We start from the raw sequence: 21,279 nt of genomic DNA on the forward strand, positions 1-21,279 counted from the left end.
GGCTAATTGAAAATTCTGTCTTTTCAGAAACTCCGTAGCTTTCGCCATGAACTTTAATTCAAGGAGGTTTTCTTTTTATTTTTTTATTAACTTTAAGCGTTCCAGATAATCTAATATATTTACAAATTTAAAATTAAGCTCGAGATTCGTTTTTAACTTTCTTCTAAACAAAATCCTTTAAAACGCCATCTGGGGATTAGTCATTCAGAGCCATTTCTAAACACATACTTTCTAAACACTCATATTTCAACGATTAAAAAATTGATTGATCGAAAAAAAATATGATTGTAAAAGTAATTAAAAGTTCGAATGTTCGAGTTCTGTTATTGGGTGCATTCGTACTGACATATTGGTATACGCCTGACTGCCATGACCGACTGCCTAATCTTCCTCTTTTTTTTTTCAACATCTAATTCTTACATTGTCTTTCTATGTTTTCTATAATCGTAACTGACAACTGAAAGACGATACTAGTGATACGTGTTCTACGGAATGCGTGAATCAGAACGATTTTATTATGGGAATATTCATCGGTTGTGCATGTTCGGAACATGAGTCAGATCTATTTTAGAAGATTATTGGACGCTATAAAAAATTTATTAAGACACTAATACTTATCCGAGTTCCAAATTTATCACACATTTTACATCAATTTCTTGATGTTTTTTTGTAAATAGTTGAGTGCCAAACGAAAGTTGGCTGGTTTAAATAAATGTCGCTTAAGCCGCAATTTAAACCATTTGGGGGAAGAAACAGTCTTATATTCTTTGTTTAAAAAAACTATTTAATATGTGAGTCTTTTTTATTTATATTAATATTTTTAATTTAAATGAAAAAAATAAAAAATTTCAAATTTAAGGTTGATTGCGTATCATTGGGTTTCTGATAAAATATCTATATAATAAATTAATGTTAGCAAATTGTAAGTTATGTCATGATGTTTCTAAAACAACTTTAAATAAAATAGATTGACACCAAATCTGTGTTCTAATAGTTCACCCATTTTCAGACGACTAGCCAGAGCTTTAAAATCTTTATAGGATCTCCAAGCTTAAAAAAAAGTGCAATTTTCAATCAAATCCTGGTTTTTAAAATTGGCATCTATTGCAATTTTATCGCTAAATAAAAGGCATCCTTTATTAATCGCTAAATAGAATTTACCGTCAGTCAAAATTTCCTACTTGCTGATGCACTCAAGGCCTCAAACTTTTAACTGGAGCTCTGTGCTGTATATAATAAAAGTTTCGTCTCACAAAACTCATCATATTATCAATAGTTAAATTAATCGTAGCAAATTTTAACTGGAAACTGTGATAGATTGCGAGTTTCAATCTTCTATTTTTTTAACTAATAAATGAAATAAGGAAATCGTTAGTGTATAATTTTTTTTAGCGATATCACTATGTTGTTATCTCTAAAACCACCAATTAAAACTCTCGCTTAAAAGAAGAAAAAAAACAATGCCATTTTTTAGTTATAAAATAAATGCTTATTTTGCTCCTAAATGGCGGAATCCTGTTCAGTTTTAACAAAAGATTAACTATATTTTTAAAATATTAATATCGTAATTTCTATTTTACTATTAGAACTCAAATATGAATATCTCGACTAAATCAGCAACAATTTTTAATTAAGTCTATGATATGAGATTCGAAAAAGTTTTCCAGAACTGAAGAAAGGATTCATTACAATGAAAATGAGAATCCTTGGTTTAATTTGCGAGAATGATAATGAAAGAAGTGAGTCATCCTTTATTTTTATCCTTGTCAGAGTGCAAAAGTGTGAGAGTGACATTGAGTGACAGCGGTAGAGAAAACACTACAAAGAAACACCGCACTGTTTCCTAAAATCATAATTTACATTAAGTGATCATAACAATAATTAACGATGTATTTAAAGGATTTTAATATTAGTAAACTGTTGTGAAAAATTTTATAATTGATTCTCAAAATGCTCATTTTTCTGTTAATTCACAGAGAAGTATTCCGAGCTTTTTCTTTCTTTTCTCGAATTTCCATATTTTTCAGATAAACACCCTAAATGCATCCGACTCAACTTTCCCTCGTTATATTTTGTGTTGAATAATTATGATGATAATGAATAATGTATTTAAAAAATTTTAACATTAATAACTGTTGTGAAAAAGTTTAGAATCGGCTCTTGTATTCTTCTATTAGATCCAAGAGAACAGGCAAAATATTTTCTCTAGTTTTTTTTAATTTTCCCCCACCCAATTTGTAATATTATAACTGTCGAACTTAAAACTGACTGAAAAAACTCCATAAAGCATCTAACTCAACTTAACCATAATATATTTTGCATTGAGTGACTAATGATAACTTATATTGTATTTAAATTATTTCAACATTAGTAAACTTTTGTGAAAAATTTAATGATCGATTTTTGCATTATTATTTTTTTATTACACCGCTGAGAAGATACCAAGTGTTTCCTCGCCTTTTTTCTCCTTTCCCGATTTTTTATATCCTTACAATCAAAATTTCCGTCATTATAATAACTTTAAAAAAAAAGCATATTAATTAAATAGCACTGCAAAGTAAATTTGCTTTATGAAGCAAATTTATATTTAATTCAGAAATATACAATACTTGCTCTGAAATTGCGTACTTTACTGCTTTGATTAGTGTGCTGTGTTGAGTAGTGTGATGAGATTTTATTTCATAACCGTCGTTGAACAGCCGATCCAATTTTATGGGTTTACGACTACTAATGTTCAGCTCCGTAGCCTTGTAATTTTTAACCCAATCCACAAGACAAGGGAACTCCTGGATCGAGAATTGGAACAAATTTGCCTTTGTGGAGGACTTTTTTGATGTGGGGTAACCCGCATTTGTGTTACATGGAGAGGAAGACCACGAGAACCTCCCAATCTTAACCTGACGACAAGGGGATTCCAACCCATAATCCGTCTACCTATTGAGGATATTTCACGTCAGCACTGTTTTCGGTGCAAGCTGGATGCGAAATTCGTATCGACTGGATCAATTGTGAAGCCTTTTTATAAGTACAAAAACAACTTCTCCTGATTGTTGCTTTGTAAATTATGGGAGTAAAAGTTAACTGACTAAATAATATTCAGTCAGTTATGTAATATGACGGATTATTTTACCAAATAGTATTTATTATACCTTATACGCGTTTTTCTGAAAAATAACAATTTATGGTTATATTTCGTCTCCATCTTTCGATCCATGTCGTGTCGTCACGATAAAGTGATTGTAAAAGAAAAAGCTAGAAATCAAAACACTTGCGTATTTTCAAAATCACAAAATATACAAAAGAATGATAACCGTTTCATCATATATCTTCTTACAATACTATTTTAAAAAGAAACACGATTTTGTAGAAGACAAATGTTTTTTAGGACGTAAACAGTACTTTCAATAGTTTTGAGTTATTACCTTGATCTTTACTTATTCAATTTCTTATATTTAAGTAACATTATGTAATAGTTTTAAACAATAGTCTATTATTCTTAACGTTTTGTAAAAACGATCAGTTGTTAAGTAAAATTTCACTGTAAATTTAAAATTATCTCCTTTATTTATTCAAAGGTTACCACAGTAAAACTTAACAAAGCAAATTATTTAATTTTTCAGCACATTTGGGTAACATTTTAAATACTGAATTTAAATTACTATATTTGAGTATTTTTAGACACAATATCATTGTATAGTTACACAACCTATACTTTCAAAATCATATTTATTGATTTATTCAATTTGCTTTATTTTCTTTTTACGATAAAAAAGTTCTTTAGCAACTGTTCCACCAAGCAGTTTTTCTTATTTTTATGCTACATTGTTTTTTAACTTTTTTTAAATAAAGAAATGACTATAAAATTAATGTGATATCTTTGGAATTTTGTGGGAACGTAAAGTAAATTTAAATTTCTAAACCAATTTGGTGAATGAAATAAAATAAATCGTATAAATTAGTTTATTTTAATTTAATTTATTCTCACTTCAATATCCATAAAGATTAACATGTCCCACAATGAACTGATCTAGATACGATTCCCAGTAAATCTTTAAAGTCAAGCATCGCTGTCAGCAGTCGGTGAGCTGGTGGGTGACCACTTTGATCAGTTGAGAAGTAACCGATGGTGAGCTGTATCAATCCTCGTTAAACTGTTCTACCGTAATGTGTTCAACTTCACACACAGGTCATCGAGCTATCGAAACAGGATTAAAATTAGAATGGCATGTCTTTGGATTATCCTCAGGGATATTTCCCAAACCGTCCGATTCAACGTCATTGAGCTACTGCTTCTACAAGATGAACTGCCCGCGCATGCGCGATTTACATTTATGTGCAGCATAATGATTCCTGATTGGTGAGATATTTTTATCCACAAAATTCTGCCATTCAGATTCTCTTTTGTATGCAGTGAGAACGGTCCCTGTGAAGCTTCCAAAGCAGAGCAAAGCATGAGTAGAAACAAGCTAGCGGATACTTATGAACTAGTTACTAATGGCAACTAAAAAGTTCTCCAATCAGAGATATTTAAGTTTTTTTATGTCAAAATTACAGAAACTTTGAATAAAATCAGAACATTCATATTTCTTTTTCTAATTTAAAGCTAGCTGAATGATTTGCAGAGTAGCAACATGCTGTGCTATGGATTTAAGAGATCGTTTAGTTATAGTGATAACCAAAGACATCGGTAAATTCTGTTGAAAATTTACTGGATAATGTATATTTCAGTATGAAATAAAGCTAAAATTTGGTTTGCTATTATATACTGTTAACTGAGACATGTTGGAGCTATTGCATCATTATTATTATTGTTTCTTTCGTAAAAAAAATTTAACAAAATTGTGAGATTAATATCGGCATGCGATCTTTAAATTATGATCTCTACAATTTAGTAATTGTGCCCGAAAAGGAAATTATTGCTTAACTAAAAAATAGTATTTAAACTTCAGTATTCTTTAAGAAAAGAAATAGGTACACAATATTTTTACAAAAATAAAGTTGTAATAAAATAGGTTACACTTTCTTGTCTTAGTTATTACAGGTGGTTTTATGGTGGAAAAATGATGTGCATGCATTACAAATCTATACTGAGTTTTATAAATGTACAATGTAAGAATCGTTCTAAATATGTGCATATTTCAGTATTGTTACTTGTGACAAAATCATTAGTCCAAGTTTTGGCAGTGGCAAGTCAGAAATTGAAAAAAGCAACACAGCATTGGACAAACCTAATGGCTAAAACTTGTAGCCAATAGGATGTAATTTATTCCAAGTATAAATACTGGATAATTTCACTTAGTGATTTAAGTTGATTCAAACAGGTAGCTATATGGGATTACCCAAATAAATATAACTGACCTTTTAAAATATATATGTTCTATTATACTGTCATTTAGAAGGTTAACAATTGTCTGTGTATTGTTTCTGAATGTCATAGTATTTGCATTAGCAATTAGTTTTACACACATATTAATTCCACTATAAAATTCATAAAATGAGCAATTCTTTCGTTATTTTTTATGCCCAATGAACGCTTGAAACTTATTTATTGTGGAGTTTTGAAGGTATTTTTTATGCTATAAAGTTTTATTATGTTGAATAGAAAATTGTACAACTTACTTTAATATTATACAAATTCATTTAAATCTTCTTATCATTTATGTTTAACAATAATTTTTTTTTCCTTAGGGTGTCTGAATATTTGATGGGTGACCTTGACAGTTCTTCACAGCCAGTACCAAAAACAAGAGTAAGTAAATTCTTTTACCTTCACCCATTTGTTCTTTTAATGCCATACCAGGGGCCTGTTTAGAAGAAATTTCGGTCCGTTAGCAAACCCTTCACAAAATATCTTTACATAGTAACGGACCCTTCACAAAATATTTTAACTTAAAAACGGACTTTTCACAAAATAATTTATCTTTTAATCGGACTCTTCACAAATTTGTTTATCTTCATTAATGTTTTGTTAATCGATTAAACTCTTCCCAGGGGGGAGGGAGACGGATGTAAACGAACTAAGTTTTGTCTTCGGCAGACGCTTCTTCCTTTATTCGTCTGAAATGAATATTCTGCATTCAGCAGTGTAGGCTAAATACTAAATGTTTGTATGTTGTATCTCTAATTTATTAGCAGCAATTGCTGTTTATCTTTTAAATTTTAATTTTTTTTATTATAATTTTACAGAGTTGAGCATAATCTTGTATCTCTTTACAATTTAAAAAAACTCCTTGAAAAAGTTTTTTGCAATAACAGGACCCTATTTGCACAAATTCACAAAAGCCTGTTTGAAAGAATGTGACTTAACGTTTATTTTATATTCAGAAATTATGAGTAATTTTTTCACAATTTTACAAAAATGGACCCCTGAATACATATAGTTGCGTAATGGAAAAAGTGTTCAACGTAAAGCTGATATTTTCACCAGAGTTATGATGTTACTTCAAAAAATCATGTTTTACTGTCAATTAAAAATTCCCATTACTTTTATATGCTTTTTGTATGTTTGGAATCTTTGCTTTATATCATTTTGATTTCTTATTAAATGTACCAGTATTTGATAATTTTAAAAAAAAATTTTTAATTCTTATCTTTTAGTCCTGTGATAACTTATTATCGGCTGATGGTGAATGTGATCCTTTCGTTAGAGAAAAAAGATTGGGTGAGTAATTAGGATTTTCAAGTATCTTAAATGAGACTTACTGTGATAATCATTTTCCATCTAGAAATTACCTATAGAGGCAACTGCTATAAAATTACAGATAACTGAAAAAGGTATTATATAAATAGCAGTCATCTTATTGTGAGAGGTTTAATAACAAATGCCTTAATTTATTGTCCTCCTTAATACTTAGCAGTATAAAATTGTTTATAAAAATAAAGTTTGCCATTGGTACACAAACAAACAGAAAAACATATTTATTTATACGAGGCTCACATGGGTCAGGGAGAACAGGGAAAGTCATTGTCATTGAGTTTTATTTTAACTCTAAAAACAGGGAATAGTAAGGAAAGTTGCAATTTTTTACAAAAAACCTATCTATTGAAATTATTTTATAAAAGTCCACTTTTTAGAGAAACTTTTCCATGTTTCCATTCTCATTCTATTATAAGTTTTTGCTCATAAAATTTAATGTTTGATATTACAATTATTAAAAAAAAATCATTGTTTTCTGATGAAAAATTGCATGGTATAGTTTGCATTGAAATTTTCCTGATATACCTGGAAATGTCTAGAATTTTTTTTTCTGAAACTGAGTGGGAACCCTGTTGAAACTTTAAATATTTTTAAAAATTTGACTGATTCTGAATAAAATTACACATATTTTTAAAAATTTTAATGTTTAACTGATTATGAATAAAACTACATATTTCTATTATGCTGTAGTGTTAAGATACCTACATTATCTTCTGTTTACGGTTTTAAATACTTTCCGTAGAATTTTCATTTTAGATTAATTAAAAGTGCTATTAACTGTCAATCTCCTCTTAATCCTTTTTGTGGTAGTGTGGTATTTTAAATTTTAAAGTCGATTTGATGATTTATGATGTGTAACGATAATTTTAAAGTTTGACTGATTCTTAAATTAAATTGTTTTTAAGAAACAATTTTATTTTGTTAATAATTTATGTTTTGTAATTTATGTTAAATTAAATTTATTTTTCTGATGGAATATCGCTGCGTATAGCAAAAATGTGGTCTGAAGTTTTGTTCACATTTTCGTAAAAAAAAAGTATGAATTTTATCGTAGTTGTTTAACGCAAGAAATTCTCATTTTAAACTCTTCTTCTTCTCCTCTATTTCCTTTACTTTCAGTGTTAGTTATGAAAAATTAGAGCCTGAAACCAAAGCTGAATTGTTAATAAATCAATGCTTATTAAGGAAAATGTTTCTTATCACTCAATCTGCAACCCAACTTGCTTTAGTAACTAACAAATTATGCAAAAATGTTATTAACTTATATTTTTGTGTCATAAGGATATTATTGTAAATTTGTGTCGTATTTATCATTAATAAACTCACGTACTTATATTGTATTGTTAAAGTTTCTACTCTCCCACCTGAAGAAATTGATGCCCGCTTAGCTAGATTAAATGATGGAGTTGATCTGGCATTAAGAAGAGCTAAAGTATGGTCAAAGTATGCTAAAGATGTGATGACTTACATTGAAAAGCGCTGCTGTGCAGGTATTTATTGTGGTTGCTGTACAATAATTACATAGATTATATGAAATTGTAATACATTGTATTATTATTGTATTATTAAAATTTTTTTTATTTAATACCATAACTATTAATGTGTGTATTTTAATTATCATTACATTGCATTATTTTCAATTATTGCTTAGACTATTAATGTTTACATAATATTATTGAGAACAAATGTTTATAACAAATGAGATGAAGTTATTGCGTTTTGCATTGAATAAAAGTTGTTAAAGATGTTAAGAGAAGAAAAAAAAATTGTAAGTTAAAATTTACATTTCCATCCTTTCTTTGGAAATAGTTTTATTTTAGTTATCATTTCTCCAGAACTATAATTCATAGAACTAAAGTTCTGATTATTTAGGAAACAGACGTGCCAACTCTCCCGCATTTTGCGGGAGTCTCCCGAATTTTGAGTTATTCTCCCGCCCTCCGGAATTGATTTGAAAAACTCCCGAATTTTACTGCGATCGACGGCCAAACTCAAAATTACCTAATTTTTCCACGAAAGTAAGTTTTTCTTTCAGCTTGAATTCCATCCCCTCTTATCAAACTACCATCTGCCTGAAGCGTAGCTGAACATGCTTTATTTCCCCCCTCTTCAACGTTACCTCTTAACACTCCTATTTCACCCGCCCCCTTACACTGGGGGCGGGTGAAATCTTCCTCTTCTTTCGTGTGGAGTTGAATGCAATGACGTCACATGTCGTTATCGAGTGACGTCCGTTCAGGAGTGGGGAAACTCGTACTCTCGATAGTTGGAATTGATATTGTATCTTGCTGTTTTTATAGTTTTTAATGCGTATTTTTCCACGGTTGGCAACAAGCTCGTAAACTAGCAACGTGATATCAATTATTCGTTTAGTCTTCGTATATTTAAAAAAAAAAAATTTCAAGGATGTCTTAAGTCGAAACGGAAGTATGGATCAATTTCAACNTGGAAACTAAAAGCTAAGAAATAGGATGGGAAATTATGTTCTTTAAAGAGTACAATACTCTTTATACAATACTCTTTTAAAGAGTATTGCCTTTTTAAACCAGGTTTTTATTGTTTGCCATATATCGTGTTAATTTTTCTTTTATCACATTGTATTTTTTAATAATTACTTGGATCTAGAATAATAGATGAGAAAAAATTTTATTCTCCTTTTTATTGCATTTATTATTAAATTTAAAAATGGGATGGGGAAAAAATATTTGATGAAAAAATCATAAAATAAATTAATAAATAATATCAAATAATATTTTAGGGGCATAAGTAAAAGTATATTTCGTGTCTTAAATAAAACCTAGGTTGTTGTTCTGAAATAAAAATATCTAAAACAATTGTCAATAAACTTAACATTTTTAATCTTTTCATACTTCCTTGATATTTTAATGAGAGAAGACTTAAAATCTTTCATTAGTGATTTTTAACTATTCTATCCTAAATAAATAAATAAACTTCTATGATATAATAATATTAAACAAGAAACATTTATGTAAATGTTACATTTTGAGATTCATGATTGATTCATGTATGTGCACCAATATAAAGTGTTATGTTCTAACAGTTACGATTAGTTATTAAAATGTTTATTTTTATTTTACATGTGTTTTTCTTCTTTTTTTTAAGTAAAATATGGCACTTTTATTAGTAAGCCTGTTTTTTCTTCTTTTTTTTTAAGAAAATCCTTTTTTAGACATTTTTAAAAGAAATAAATTCTCATTTTATTCTCTGTCATGGTAATAAATTTGTTTTTTAAGTAAATTAGTATTTTTTTAAAAGATAACCAACGTATCAGTTCTTGTGGGTATTTTAATCTATGTTATTACTTTTAAATATGGCTATAAACTTATCCTGCCTGACATGCTTGGGACATGTGAAAATTCTGAAGTAAATATTTAATAGAAAATACTGATTGTAAATATCAATTAGCTCTAATTACAATATGTTTATTATGAAAAACGTTTGGCTTTTTCCCATGAGAATTTTTTCATTTCATTTTTGTGTTTGTTTTATTTTTTAAAAGCTCAATTGTAAGAATATCTAATGAAAAAATTCTTATATATTGCAGAAGCTGAACATGCCAAAAACCTAGTCAAATTAGCGCAAACTATGAGGCCAATACTAAAAGAAGAGGTATAACATACTAATTTCAAATCCATCAAATTAATTTTTGCTTATGTTTTTTAAAGATTTAAATATCGTTGTTCTTTTTCTAGAGTTTCTTACCCTTTCAATCCATTTATTATATGGCACTAGACCAGGATTATGATAATGGGCAAACAAGTTTAAAAACCTGTGCTGTACTTCAAGGACACAAATTTATTGAGGTTTGTATTGCTTAACACTTTTAAAATATTTAATACTTTTTGTACATATCCTGAATTCTTTGCACATAAATTGTTAATTTGCCTATTATTTTCTAAGTCATTATACAACGTTTGTTATGTTTTCAACTTTAAAATTTTTAAAGAAATATAGTATAGAGCACTTTATTATTTCATTAGATTTATAATTTGTTTATTTAATAAGACTATTTGTATTGTTCTAAAATTTTTTAGATGTGTTTAATCATTATATTAGATTATGAACATTTTGTTGCACTAATTTTTTACTTGTGTATCAAATTTTTGTTAATTATGTAAATAAAATTTGTTGCATTATATTATTCATTACGTTTATTAAAACTTCCACTTCTCGTTATTAGTACTTTACAAATAAAAAGAAAGAATGCATATAAGTAGAATATTAGATACAAATTAATTGTATATTAGCTCAATATACCAACACAAAAAAAATATCTATTTTTAAATTGACTAATTGATAATGTTTTTCTGAATGTATTATTAAAAAAAAATTCTCTTAGAGTCTGGATTTTTTCTATATTGTAATTAAGTATGTGTTTGATAATAGTTAATAGAATTTATCTTTATTTTTAATGCTAAAATATTTAATACTGATTTAAGAAATATTTTGACTTTCAAACTATGTAAAGTTTTAGAGGCTTTTGAAGCTTTGTATGCAGCTTTTTCTATAATGTTTTACTTTCTCTTATATCCAAGAGTTTAATACATTTAAACACTCAATCCGGAAATAGTCATGTTTAGTACAATATTGCTCTATAGTGTTTTTTAAATTTTGTTAAGGCCTGTTTCTAAAAAAATTTCAAAAACTGATTTATGGAGTATATTATCCTTATCCAAACTTTTCTAAACTATACCTTTCCTGCATAAAAAATTTTGAAACTTTAAAAAAAGTTAGTACTTTACATATAAATAGAAAGAATGCATGTATGTAGAATATCAGATACAAATTAACTGAAGGTAAAAAATAAATTGTGTTAAATCCTTTATTGTCTAATTCTAAGCTAAATTTATTTTTTGTTTAATTGCTTCACTAGGATTCATGATAAAGGTAATATTGATATTTCATGCTTCTCTATTATTTGTAAATAAAATTATTTATGCTTCATTACATGTTTTGTTTTCCCTCCATTTTTAGCCTCTTACAGCAAGAAGAAATGAACATGAGAGGTACCGCAAACAAATAAAAGAAACTTGGCATAGAGAATTAAAACGAACAGTAAGTTTTATTTATATTAAAGGACTAGGTGTGATATGATAAGACACATTTTCAGATTATTCAGGAAAGAATTTTTGGTATAAAATACCACTGTTTCATTATGAACAATTAGAAGTTTGCATGTTTTTCCCTGACATCTAATAACAGTGTGTTTTATTTATATTTAAGGGTTAAATATGATGCAATAAACCACATTTTCCAATTATTCAGGAAAGCATTATTGGTGTAATACACAACTGTTTGATTGTGAGCATAAATATATTTCCATGTATATCGTAATTATCTATTAAAAATTTAAAAAAAACTAGAAAGTGCCTATATAAGAATTAGTTTGATATATAAATATCAACTCTAGAAAAACGTGGTTATCATTTTATTGCCTTGTCCATCTTGTGAGGAAATTTTAACGTGCATCTTCATTTGAATTTAAGTAATAAAACCTAATGACTTTTATTACTTAAATCATATTTATTCTAAAAATTTACATTTATTTTTTATAAAAAGAAGGATGATCAAATGTAGTATATGTTGCTGGAGTTTTGCAACAAAAAAAAAAACTATTAATAACACATGTTGAACTCAATATTCAAGCTAGAAAATCTTTTTTAAAACTAAACATTTATTATCTTAGATTTGTTTTGTAAAAAGGATCTTAAACTGAATGGGTTTCTGAACTTGAACATTCACATTTAAAATTAAATGTTCGAATTTGTCTGTCTTTTAGAAGTTAGTTGCTTGAATTGTGTCTAAAAATTTACTACAAACTGAAATACTTATGCTATTCATAATTACTGTTGAACAAAAGATGTTTTTTTCTTGAAACAGTTTTATAGTTCAAAATCTTACATTTTTACTGGTCTTATTCAGATATTTGTTTCTCAAAATGAAAAAATATATACATATATTTAATTTATTAGGTTGTAAAAATTTAAATCTTATCCATTTTGTAAAAAAATGTAATAATTTTTTAAAAACACAACATTCTGTGTGGTATTACAATATCTCATCTGTTATTTTAGATATGTTCTGTAAAAATTTTATACAAAATATTCTTTCTGCATCAAAAAATGTGAGTGTTTTGAATGGCTACTATCATTATTGTTATTAATTTCTTGTAAAAAAAATTAAAACCTTCTGTCTCAAATTATTATTAAAAATGAGACATATTTAAAAAAATTTATTTTTTTTGTGATGCACTTTAATCAATTGTTTTGTTTTTATTAAATATACCAGTTCAGGCTGCAAAATTTAATTTTTGTGCATTTTTTAATCTGTTTTTGCTTCAACAAAAAGAGTAAGTTTTTATCATATTAGCTTCTGACAAGACAAGTCTTTTAAAGTGCTTTAAAAAAACTGAAAGCCTATTTTATAATAAATTATTTACACTTGAAATCTTGCCAAATTTGAATACATTTTATAAGATAACATTTCATTTAATGTCTCTTCTTTACTAAGATGTTTATTTTTCTGTTTATAGCAAGAATCAATTGTAAATTTACGAAAAGCAAAGGCCTTGTATTTCCAACGACAACAAGAATATGAAAAAGCAAAAGATTCTGCTGTACGAGCAGAGATTAATGAAGGAGTTGAAGCTAGCAAAGTAGACAAGAAACGTAGGGTTGAAGATGATGCTTTACAAAAGGCAATGGAAGCTGAAACTACTTACAAATCTTGTATACTTGATGCTAATGAAAGACAGCTCTCTTTGGAAAAAATTAAAGTAAGTTCATTTTATTCAAGATATAGAAAATTTTCCAAACGAATATATATTTCTTTTTTTTTTATCTGAGTTTTTCATATCATTCTCCCAGGTATAAAAACTAGAAGCAGGGTATGTGATTTTTCCTCTAATATTTCGCAGAATTTGGCATATCTCAAGACTATTAGTTTGCGGACTTCTGCGAATTAAAGACTTATAATCCAACAAAATTTTAAAACTTTTGCTAAGTCCTGTTAATGAGACATTTACATAAACGTGATTCTTTTGCCAATTTATTCTTTTTTGTTTGGTGGATTTTCACCTTTTGAATATTTGGTACTGTGCTGGAATCTGCCAATATTGAGATTCTTATTCGCGCAATTTTAATATCAAAGATCAATTTTCGTATTAACCTGATTTAAAAGTTATGCATTGCGATTCGTATTCAGACGATTTAGAAATCGTACAATAGGAATTATTCCTGTGCTTGATTTTTAAAATTGACCTATTAACTATTTATTCTGTTCTCCTTATTCTTATTAAAAGCTAAGTACAATCAGTGTTTTGCATGAAAGGAAGTAGACATTCTGATGTACATGCACTTGCTAATAATGCATCGTAAATGCTTTTGAAATCAACATCTTTATGTTAATTATGCACTACATTTACTCCATCACAATGCTTAATACTTCTTTATTAATAATACCTAATGCATCATTTGATAATCATTCAAGAAATTTCTAATGATTCAAATATCCATGAAATTAATAATTTTAAAAAATTTATCTATTTCTAAAGGATGTTTAAATATGTAAAATAATTTTAGCAATTTTTGGGTTTCATCTTATTGTATGACATTGGAGGAGTAACTAGTCACATTCTTGTCAAGTCTAGTCTAGTCTTGAAACAATTCTTGTTTAAAAAAAAATAGCTGATTTTTGTTAGAAAAAAACTAACTTAATATAATTTAATAACTTATAGTCATTGCAAATTATCTATATATTTGTTATTTTCTGTAAACTGGTAGATTTAATTCATTATAATAATTGTTTTGAACAAGACCTAACTTTTTTTCCTGTATTTAATAAGAATTTAGTATTTTTGGAAACATTGAACATATTACAACGAACAATTTTCATCAAACTTCATACATATTTCAGAGTTCTCTTCAATTTATTTTTGTTTATAATATTTGTTCCAAAAAAAAAGTATTACCTGAATGTAAAGAAATTAAACTTCATCTGGTCTAATACAATATTGCTGTTGCAATATTTGTGTTTTGTATATACATTAATAAGCTATGAATATTTATTATTTATAGTGATATATATTTATATACAATATATTTTAAATATTTGATTTATTAAATTTTTTATGAATTTATATTATTAAAGGTAATTGATGAAAATTTCTTATTTTCAAAACTGTTTACTTTATATTAAAAATTCTATAAAATTTTCCAGTGTGAAGTACTGCAGCAAGTTCGAGAATTAATATACCAATGTGACCAAACTATGAAAGCGGTAACTGTTGGATATTTTCAACTACAGTCAACTTTATCAGCTCATGCTCCTGTTCAGGTAAGGCTTTTTTTTAATGCATTTAAATTTTTTTTAATGTAATTTTTACCTTCAATTTTTATATTTCTTCTTTAGATAATATTTAACTTTGAATGTCCAATCACAAAAAAACTACACTTCTTTTAGTCTTGTTATATTTTTCACAGCAATAGCGTTAATATTTTTCAAAAAAAGAATATTCTTTGATTTGAAATCCAATATTGTTTATTTTTAAACTTAATAATTGTGTTGTATTGCCAGTTAATAAATTTGACTGAGAGTAATCAGAGAACAAACTATTTAAATATAGGAGCTGCAAGATTTTCTTGTGATGACTGTTTTATAAAAGTACGGTCAACAAATGTACAGCCTGAAAAAACTTTTTAAAAATTTAACAAATATTTACAAGCGAAATATTAATTTCGTATTGAACAAATGAAATATTAATTGCCACATTATATGCTCTGACATAAATGTAACTTGAATTAACTCATATTTTTCAAATTATTAAAAAATTAAATTCTTGATTTGATTAAGTGATTTCTTGGTTTTTATGTTAAATACATAAGATTAACTAGGTTAACCTTGTGTATTTTTTTCAAGGTTAATGAAATAGAACTAAGTAACAATTTGAACCAATTCATTTTTTTAATTTTTTTTTAAATTATTATTATTAAGACATGATCTTTGTAGAATATCGTTGATATTCTGGTTGAATTCCATTTCAAAAAGTGTTTTTTATTACTGTTATTATCAATGACCTATTAAATGTGTAAGCTGTAGAACTCTTTAATTGATTTTAGAGATTTTTAGGCTGTTATGTTTTAAGCAAGATCTTAATTTGTAGGCTGTTAGATGTATAAAAAAAAATATCATAAAATTCAAAATTTTGTATTTTATTCTCATCCGCTTACAATGTGACAATTAATACTTTTTATTTTATTTTATTTTTACTCAAACCTCCTTGTAAAAAGTATTAAATTTGTTTGTGATATATTTATTTAGATGAATTTCAACAATTTCACTTTGTTTGTGTTTGGAAATTTTTATAGAATATTTCCTTAATAATTACTTCTTAACAAGCTTGTCTTTCTTTATAAAAGTAGTTAATTAAACTAAATTAAAGTAACCAAGATATTCATTTTATATTTACACATATATGTATATATTTCTTATTCTAGTTTCTAACCCTGTATGAATTAGTCGTTTGTATGTCGTAATAGTCATTAATAATTTGTTGTATTGGGAAGTTTTGATAAAATATTGGCTTGTTATTAATGATTCTTTACTAGTAAACTTGTCTTTCTTTGTAAAAATATTTAATTAAACTAACTTAAAATTACCAAGATAGCCATTTTATATTTTATAAAAAAATATTAATAATTCAGTTGCTTGATATGGACTTTTAAATATATTGTATCTTAACTCTAGTTCCAAACCCTGTGTGAAAGTAGTCGTTTGTATGAACCTGGAACTCAATATATGGAATTTGTTAAAAGACTTCCACAACCCACTGGACCAGTATCTAATGGAACTTCTCCCTTTACATTTGAATCTTATTCATCTGAAAATAGGTAATTATTAAGATTTGATTTATTTTTAACAATATTTCTATTGCACTCCTTGTTTTTTTAATTGATATGAATAGAAGCCCTGTCAAATTTTTCATGTATTGAATTTCTAGGCTAGAAAAAACTAGGCGATCAAATGGTTCAAACGAGAGTAATGAAGATATTCTCAACCACAATCTTTTGGAACCTAGACTGTCGACTGATAGTCGAGGTAAATGTTTATTAATTTGGAATTTTTTATTTTGAGTAACGATTTGTTTAAACTTTTTGTACTTTCTTGAGAAGATAACTGTGCTGCAGTGGCATAGGGAGTATTCACTCTAATGGTAGAAAACCGAGGGTAGCAAGTTCCATCCTGGCGACCGACTAACCAACTGACGTATATATGTAGAAAAGTATTTATTAAATCTGTCATGGCCGTAAGTTCTCTTGTTTGTTGTAGTGAGAGGGATAGCAGCTCTAGCCCTGCCCACTTCATTTGACCGTGGTCAAAATTTAACATTCTTGCCATGGCTGTTAAAAAGTAGATCCCTGAAAAACTGGCTAGATGCTATGCCGTGGTTGAGTGGTGTGCGAGAAAGATAACTATTTCAATGAAGTTGTATCAGTGGTAACAATGTTTCTAAATTAATATTTTTTTACATTCAATCCTATTGAGTCACGGTGGCTCAGAGGACATAGTGTTTGTCTTCCAATGAGGTGACCCCAGTTCGAATCTCGGAAGTGATTGGTTGATACAAATTCGGCTCCCTGCTCACACGAACCACAGTGTTTACGTAAAATATCCTCAGGGATAGACGAATCATGGGATAGAATCTCCTGGCCATCAGGCTAACCGTGGGAGCTCCAGTTAATTTTCCTCTCCATGTAATGCAAATGCAGGTTAGTTCCATCAAGAAGTCCTCCACAAAAGCTAGTTTGTCCAAATGCTTAATCCAAAAGTTCCCTTGTCTTATGGGTCTCCAAAAATTGCAATTCTTTGGAGGTGAACATTAAAAGCCCTAAAATTGGAGTTGGATTGGAAGTCCAATGCCAGTTACAAGTTAAGATTATAAAATATTCTATCCTGTTGATGAATAATTTTAACTTTAAGTAGGTTTTATAAAACAGAAATTAGACTAATACATTTCAGTAAGAATTATTTCTGTCATAATCAAACATGCATAATTTTTCATTCTAGAAAAAATCAGAACTGTACAACCTATAAAAGCTTGGGGAGCATCAACTCAAGCCACCATGGGAAGTGACTCGGACAGCATGAGCAGCTGTCCGAGCAACAAATCCCAAGACACTAGTCCAGCTGCTAGTCCACACATAACTGCCAGAAAAATAGTACACGTATCTTCTGGAGATGAACTAGAAACTGATCATGACAATGGTATTTATAATACTTTTTCAATTAAATTAAAAGTTACATGTTGTAACATAAAGTGCTTAACTATTATGGGTTTCAATTTGGTTGCAGGAAAAAGTTTAAAATGATTTTAGTCATGTTTACTTACCGTTTCACGAAACAGATATGTTAAATATTAAAGAAAGTAACAAATTGTTTTTTTTTTTTTAAATATGTCTGCAAATACTTGAAGTATGTGTTTTAACCATAGAGATGTAATATCCCCCAATGCCCTGATTCAAGGGAAATATTTAGCTATCATGGGACATAGTCTTTTTAAAAATTGTTTAAAGGTGCTTATTTTTGATTTTTAAAAACCATTGGGTTTTTTTTTAAAAGTGCTTAATGTTCTCTTTTCAAAAATGTGGGATTTTCTCTTTACCATGTCAATTTTTGCCACATATTATGCAAAAGCATGATTTTCTCATTGTTCTATTCAGTGTTTTCACAATTCATTCAACCGCAATCCATTTCTATATACCATTCTGTCCATAGCGTATGAAAGCGCCAATAGTTTTTCATGTTGGATGAAACACTTCCGAGTCCATCTCTACTGGTCTGGGTTCGCTGAGATTCTTGCACTCTCATGTGCAACTCTGCTGCATTTTGCAAGATATTCTCAATTTCAGGCTCCATTTTCCACCCTCTGAAGTCAAACTGAAAAATCTTTCAATCTTTTTATGGTGGCTAATATGATCAAGAAAAAGAGTTATTTATCAGAAACTATTTATTTTATCATGATCATGTGGAGTCTTTGAAAATTATTTTACATTTTGTTAATGTATATAGTGCTTAAAAACTAATTAAAAGGTGCTTATTTTTATTTATTATTTTTTTTTAAGATTTGGCTGTGCATTTTGGTTATGGTGTTGCAATTTAATCAATGAATATCTTTTATGCATATTACCCTACAAAATTATGATTTAAAAATATGAAAATCTATGCAGTAAGTACCTAAGCAGTAATCAATAAATCCGCATCTATTATTGGTAATACTAAATTGTTATGAATTGAATGCAAAATATAAGTTTCATAGTTTTGCTTAGTAATAATGTGTCAAAATGTGATAAGTTAAATGCATTATCAGAAAGATATCTGAATTAGGTTATAAAAATCCTGTGGAATTGACAAAATGCCTAAAATTTGATTTATAAAACCACTTAGCTTTGCTGTTGCATAGAATGATTGCATAATTCCTGTCACAAATCTCATTATGTTATCTTAAAATGAAATCTTTCAAATATGTATACTTAGAGAGCCATACATATACATATTGTGTTATATTTTTAAAGGCTAAAACAATTATAAATTGCATTGCATTGCGATAACATTTCAAAAATTCAACTGTCAATAGCTGAAATTAACATAAATGTTACATTGTTTTGCATTTTTGTAAAAATCTAAAATGTATTATTGATTATTTGAATTTGCTGAAATATGGGTAAATGATTTAAATTTTATGGCTCAAAAAACAAAATTTTTACATATAGATTGTGTCCGAGTTAATATGGAATATTTTTAAGTTCAAAAATTTCCAAGACTTACGGTTAAACTTTTCTATGCATCCCTAATCAGTATGAAATAGTTTTATTTAAAATACCTCATCAATCAAAAATTTCTAGTAATTTTTGTTTCACTGTTATAATTTGACAATTAGTTTTTTAGTGTTAGAATTTAAGTTTATTATTGGATCATACTTTGTTCTACTGCTGATTATAAGGCCTAAAATAAACATTGTCAGTTAATTAGTTAAATTAAATAAATTTAAATTTGGTTCTAATGATTTTGTATTCAATAATTTTCTTTTTAAATTCAAGATTAAAAACAATTTAATTGTTCTTGAAATTATTTTATTGCTGATTTATTTTTTTATATTTTGTAGTGGATACTTTTGGACAAGCTAGAAGGCCATGTATGTCAAAAGCTGCAGAAACACATACATTTAGAAGATTAAAAACACCTTCCAGATGTAGAGAATGTGATTCCTATGTTTATTTTCATGGTTTTGAATGTTTTGAGGCAAGTTTTGATTTCCATTCAATAAAATACATTCAAATTGAGAGTTTGTTATGAAATGCAAGTATATTGAGATTCTGACTACTAAAACTTTTCATTTCTTCAGTTTTTTAATTATGACTATGAAAACAGAAAAGAAAGGTTTGGAAAACTACATAAACTTCTAATGTTTCGGTTGTAAATGACTACATTATTTTATTATTATTACTTTTTTAGCAATTAGGGGGGAATCCATATTTTTTCACATTTAAACAAACTTATTTGTTTGTTTAAATGTGAGAAAATATGGTTTGTTCAAATATATACAGGGTGCTTAGTGTTTTTAAAAAGTGCTTATTTTTCATTTATGTTTTTTAAAAGTGCTTTTTTTATTCAGGGTTTGTAAAAAGTGCTTAATTTTTTAACTTTTAAAATTGATTTTTTTTCTTTTGCCTTGTCAATTGTCATTCTAATTTACAAAAAATGCTTGATTTTCACAATTTTTTCAACAATATTTATCAGAAACTCATTATTTTATTATGATTATGTAAAGTTTTTGAAAATGTTTTTGAATTTTATTGATTTTATTATTATAAATTAGAAACTTTAAACAATAGAAAAAAATAATTTTTGTTACTGCACAGATCCTAATTATCATTTTTTTTTTCTTTTGGAAAGTTATTAAAAATATTTTTTGAATGCTTAAAAGGTGCTTATTTTTTGTTGAAAATTCTGGCTATGCGCCCTGTGTGCAAATTTTGAGCAAACTTATTACTTTGTCTTGAAATTCAATTCACAGCATTCTTTAACCCCTTGACTTACAATGAAGTCTGGGAGGCGTCATTTGTTTCTTATGTCAAAACAATAATTGACGTGTCTCAGATGTCTTCAACACAGAGATGCCAACTTGCTCCAGACAGCAAATAAATATTTTAAAGTGGTAGTTTATTAATTGTGATTCTTGGTTTAATAAATTCAATTTAGTAGATTTTTATTCACCACTATTTCTAAATAATTCCTAGGCTTATATAATTCACCACTTTATAGTAATTATGTCATGTTATACCTTTTAAAAAGCAAGCGAAGTAGTCAAATATTTGCAAAATTTAGTTAGTAGTTATTTACAGTTTTTTTAAATTATTTTGGCATGTCCAGAGCAGTTGGCATCTCTGTCAACATTCCGTTGCAAGTTGTTGTTTACAGTGCAATCAAAGATCATTTCTATAACAAGAAATGATATGTCAAGGAGTTGAAGTGCTTTTCAAATTGGGTCAAATTATTAACTTTTT

General features: G+C 27.6%; 1 protein-coding gene across 7 annotated transcripts in view; it reads left to right on the forward strand.

Annotated features, from left to right (window-relative positions):
- LOC107445775 (rho GTPase-activating protein 29) overlaps nt 1-21,279 on the forward strand; it is a 214,740-nt gene that overhangs the window by 189,834 nt on the left and 3,627 nt on the right. For 6 of the 7 annotated variants that reach the window (XM_071184734.1, XM_071184735.1, XM_043047841.2 and 3 more), the window contains 12 exons: nt 5,689-5,749; nt 6,598-6,661; nt 8,047-8,187; nt 10,263-10,327; nt 10,411-10,521; nt 11,693-11,773; nt 13,251-13,493; nt 14,936-15,052; nt 16,463-16,605; nt 16,716-16,813; nt 17,783-17,980; nt 19,878-20,014. In XM_071184734.1, the coding sequence (XP_071040835.1) occupies nt 5,689-5,749; nt 6,598-6,661; nt 8,047-8,187; nt 10,263-10,327; nt 10,411-10,521; nt 11,693-11,773; nt 13,251-13,493; nt 14,936-15,052; nt 16,463-16,605; nt 16,716-16,813; nt 17,783-17,980; nt 19,878-20,014 (1,459 nt within the window). Of the gene's footprint in view, nt 1-4,471; nt 4,688-5,688; nt 5,750-6,597; nt 6,662-8,046; nt 8,188-10,262; nt 10,328-10,410; nt 10,522-11,692; nt 11,774-13,250; nt 13,494-14,935; nt 15,053-16,462; nt 16,606-16,715; nt 16,814-17,782; nt 17,981-19,877; nt 20,015-21,279 lie in introns of those variants that run through there. The other variant, XM_043047842.2, reaches the window with a different exon arrangement.

Source organism: Parasteatoda tepidariorum, chromosome 9, assembly GCF_043381705.1.
Source record: "Parasteatoda tepidariorum isolate YZ-2023 chromosome 9, CAS_Ptep_4.0, whole genome shotgun sequence".
NCBI classification, from domain to species: domain Eukaryota; kingdom Metazoa; phylum Arthropoda; class Arachnida; order Araneae; family Theridiidae; genus Parasteatoda; species Parasteatoda tepidariorum.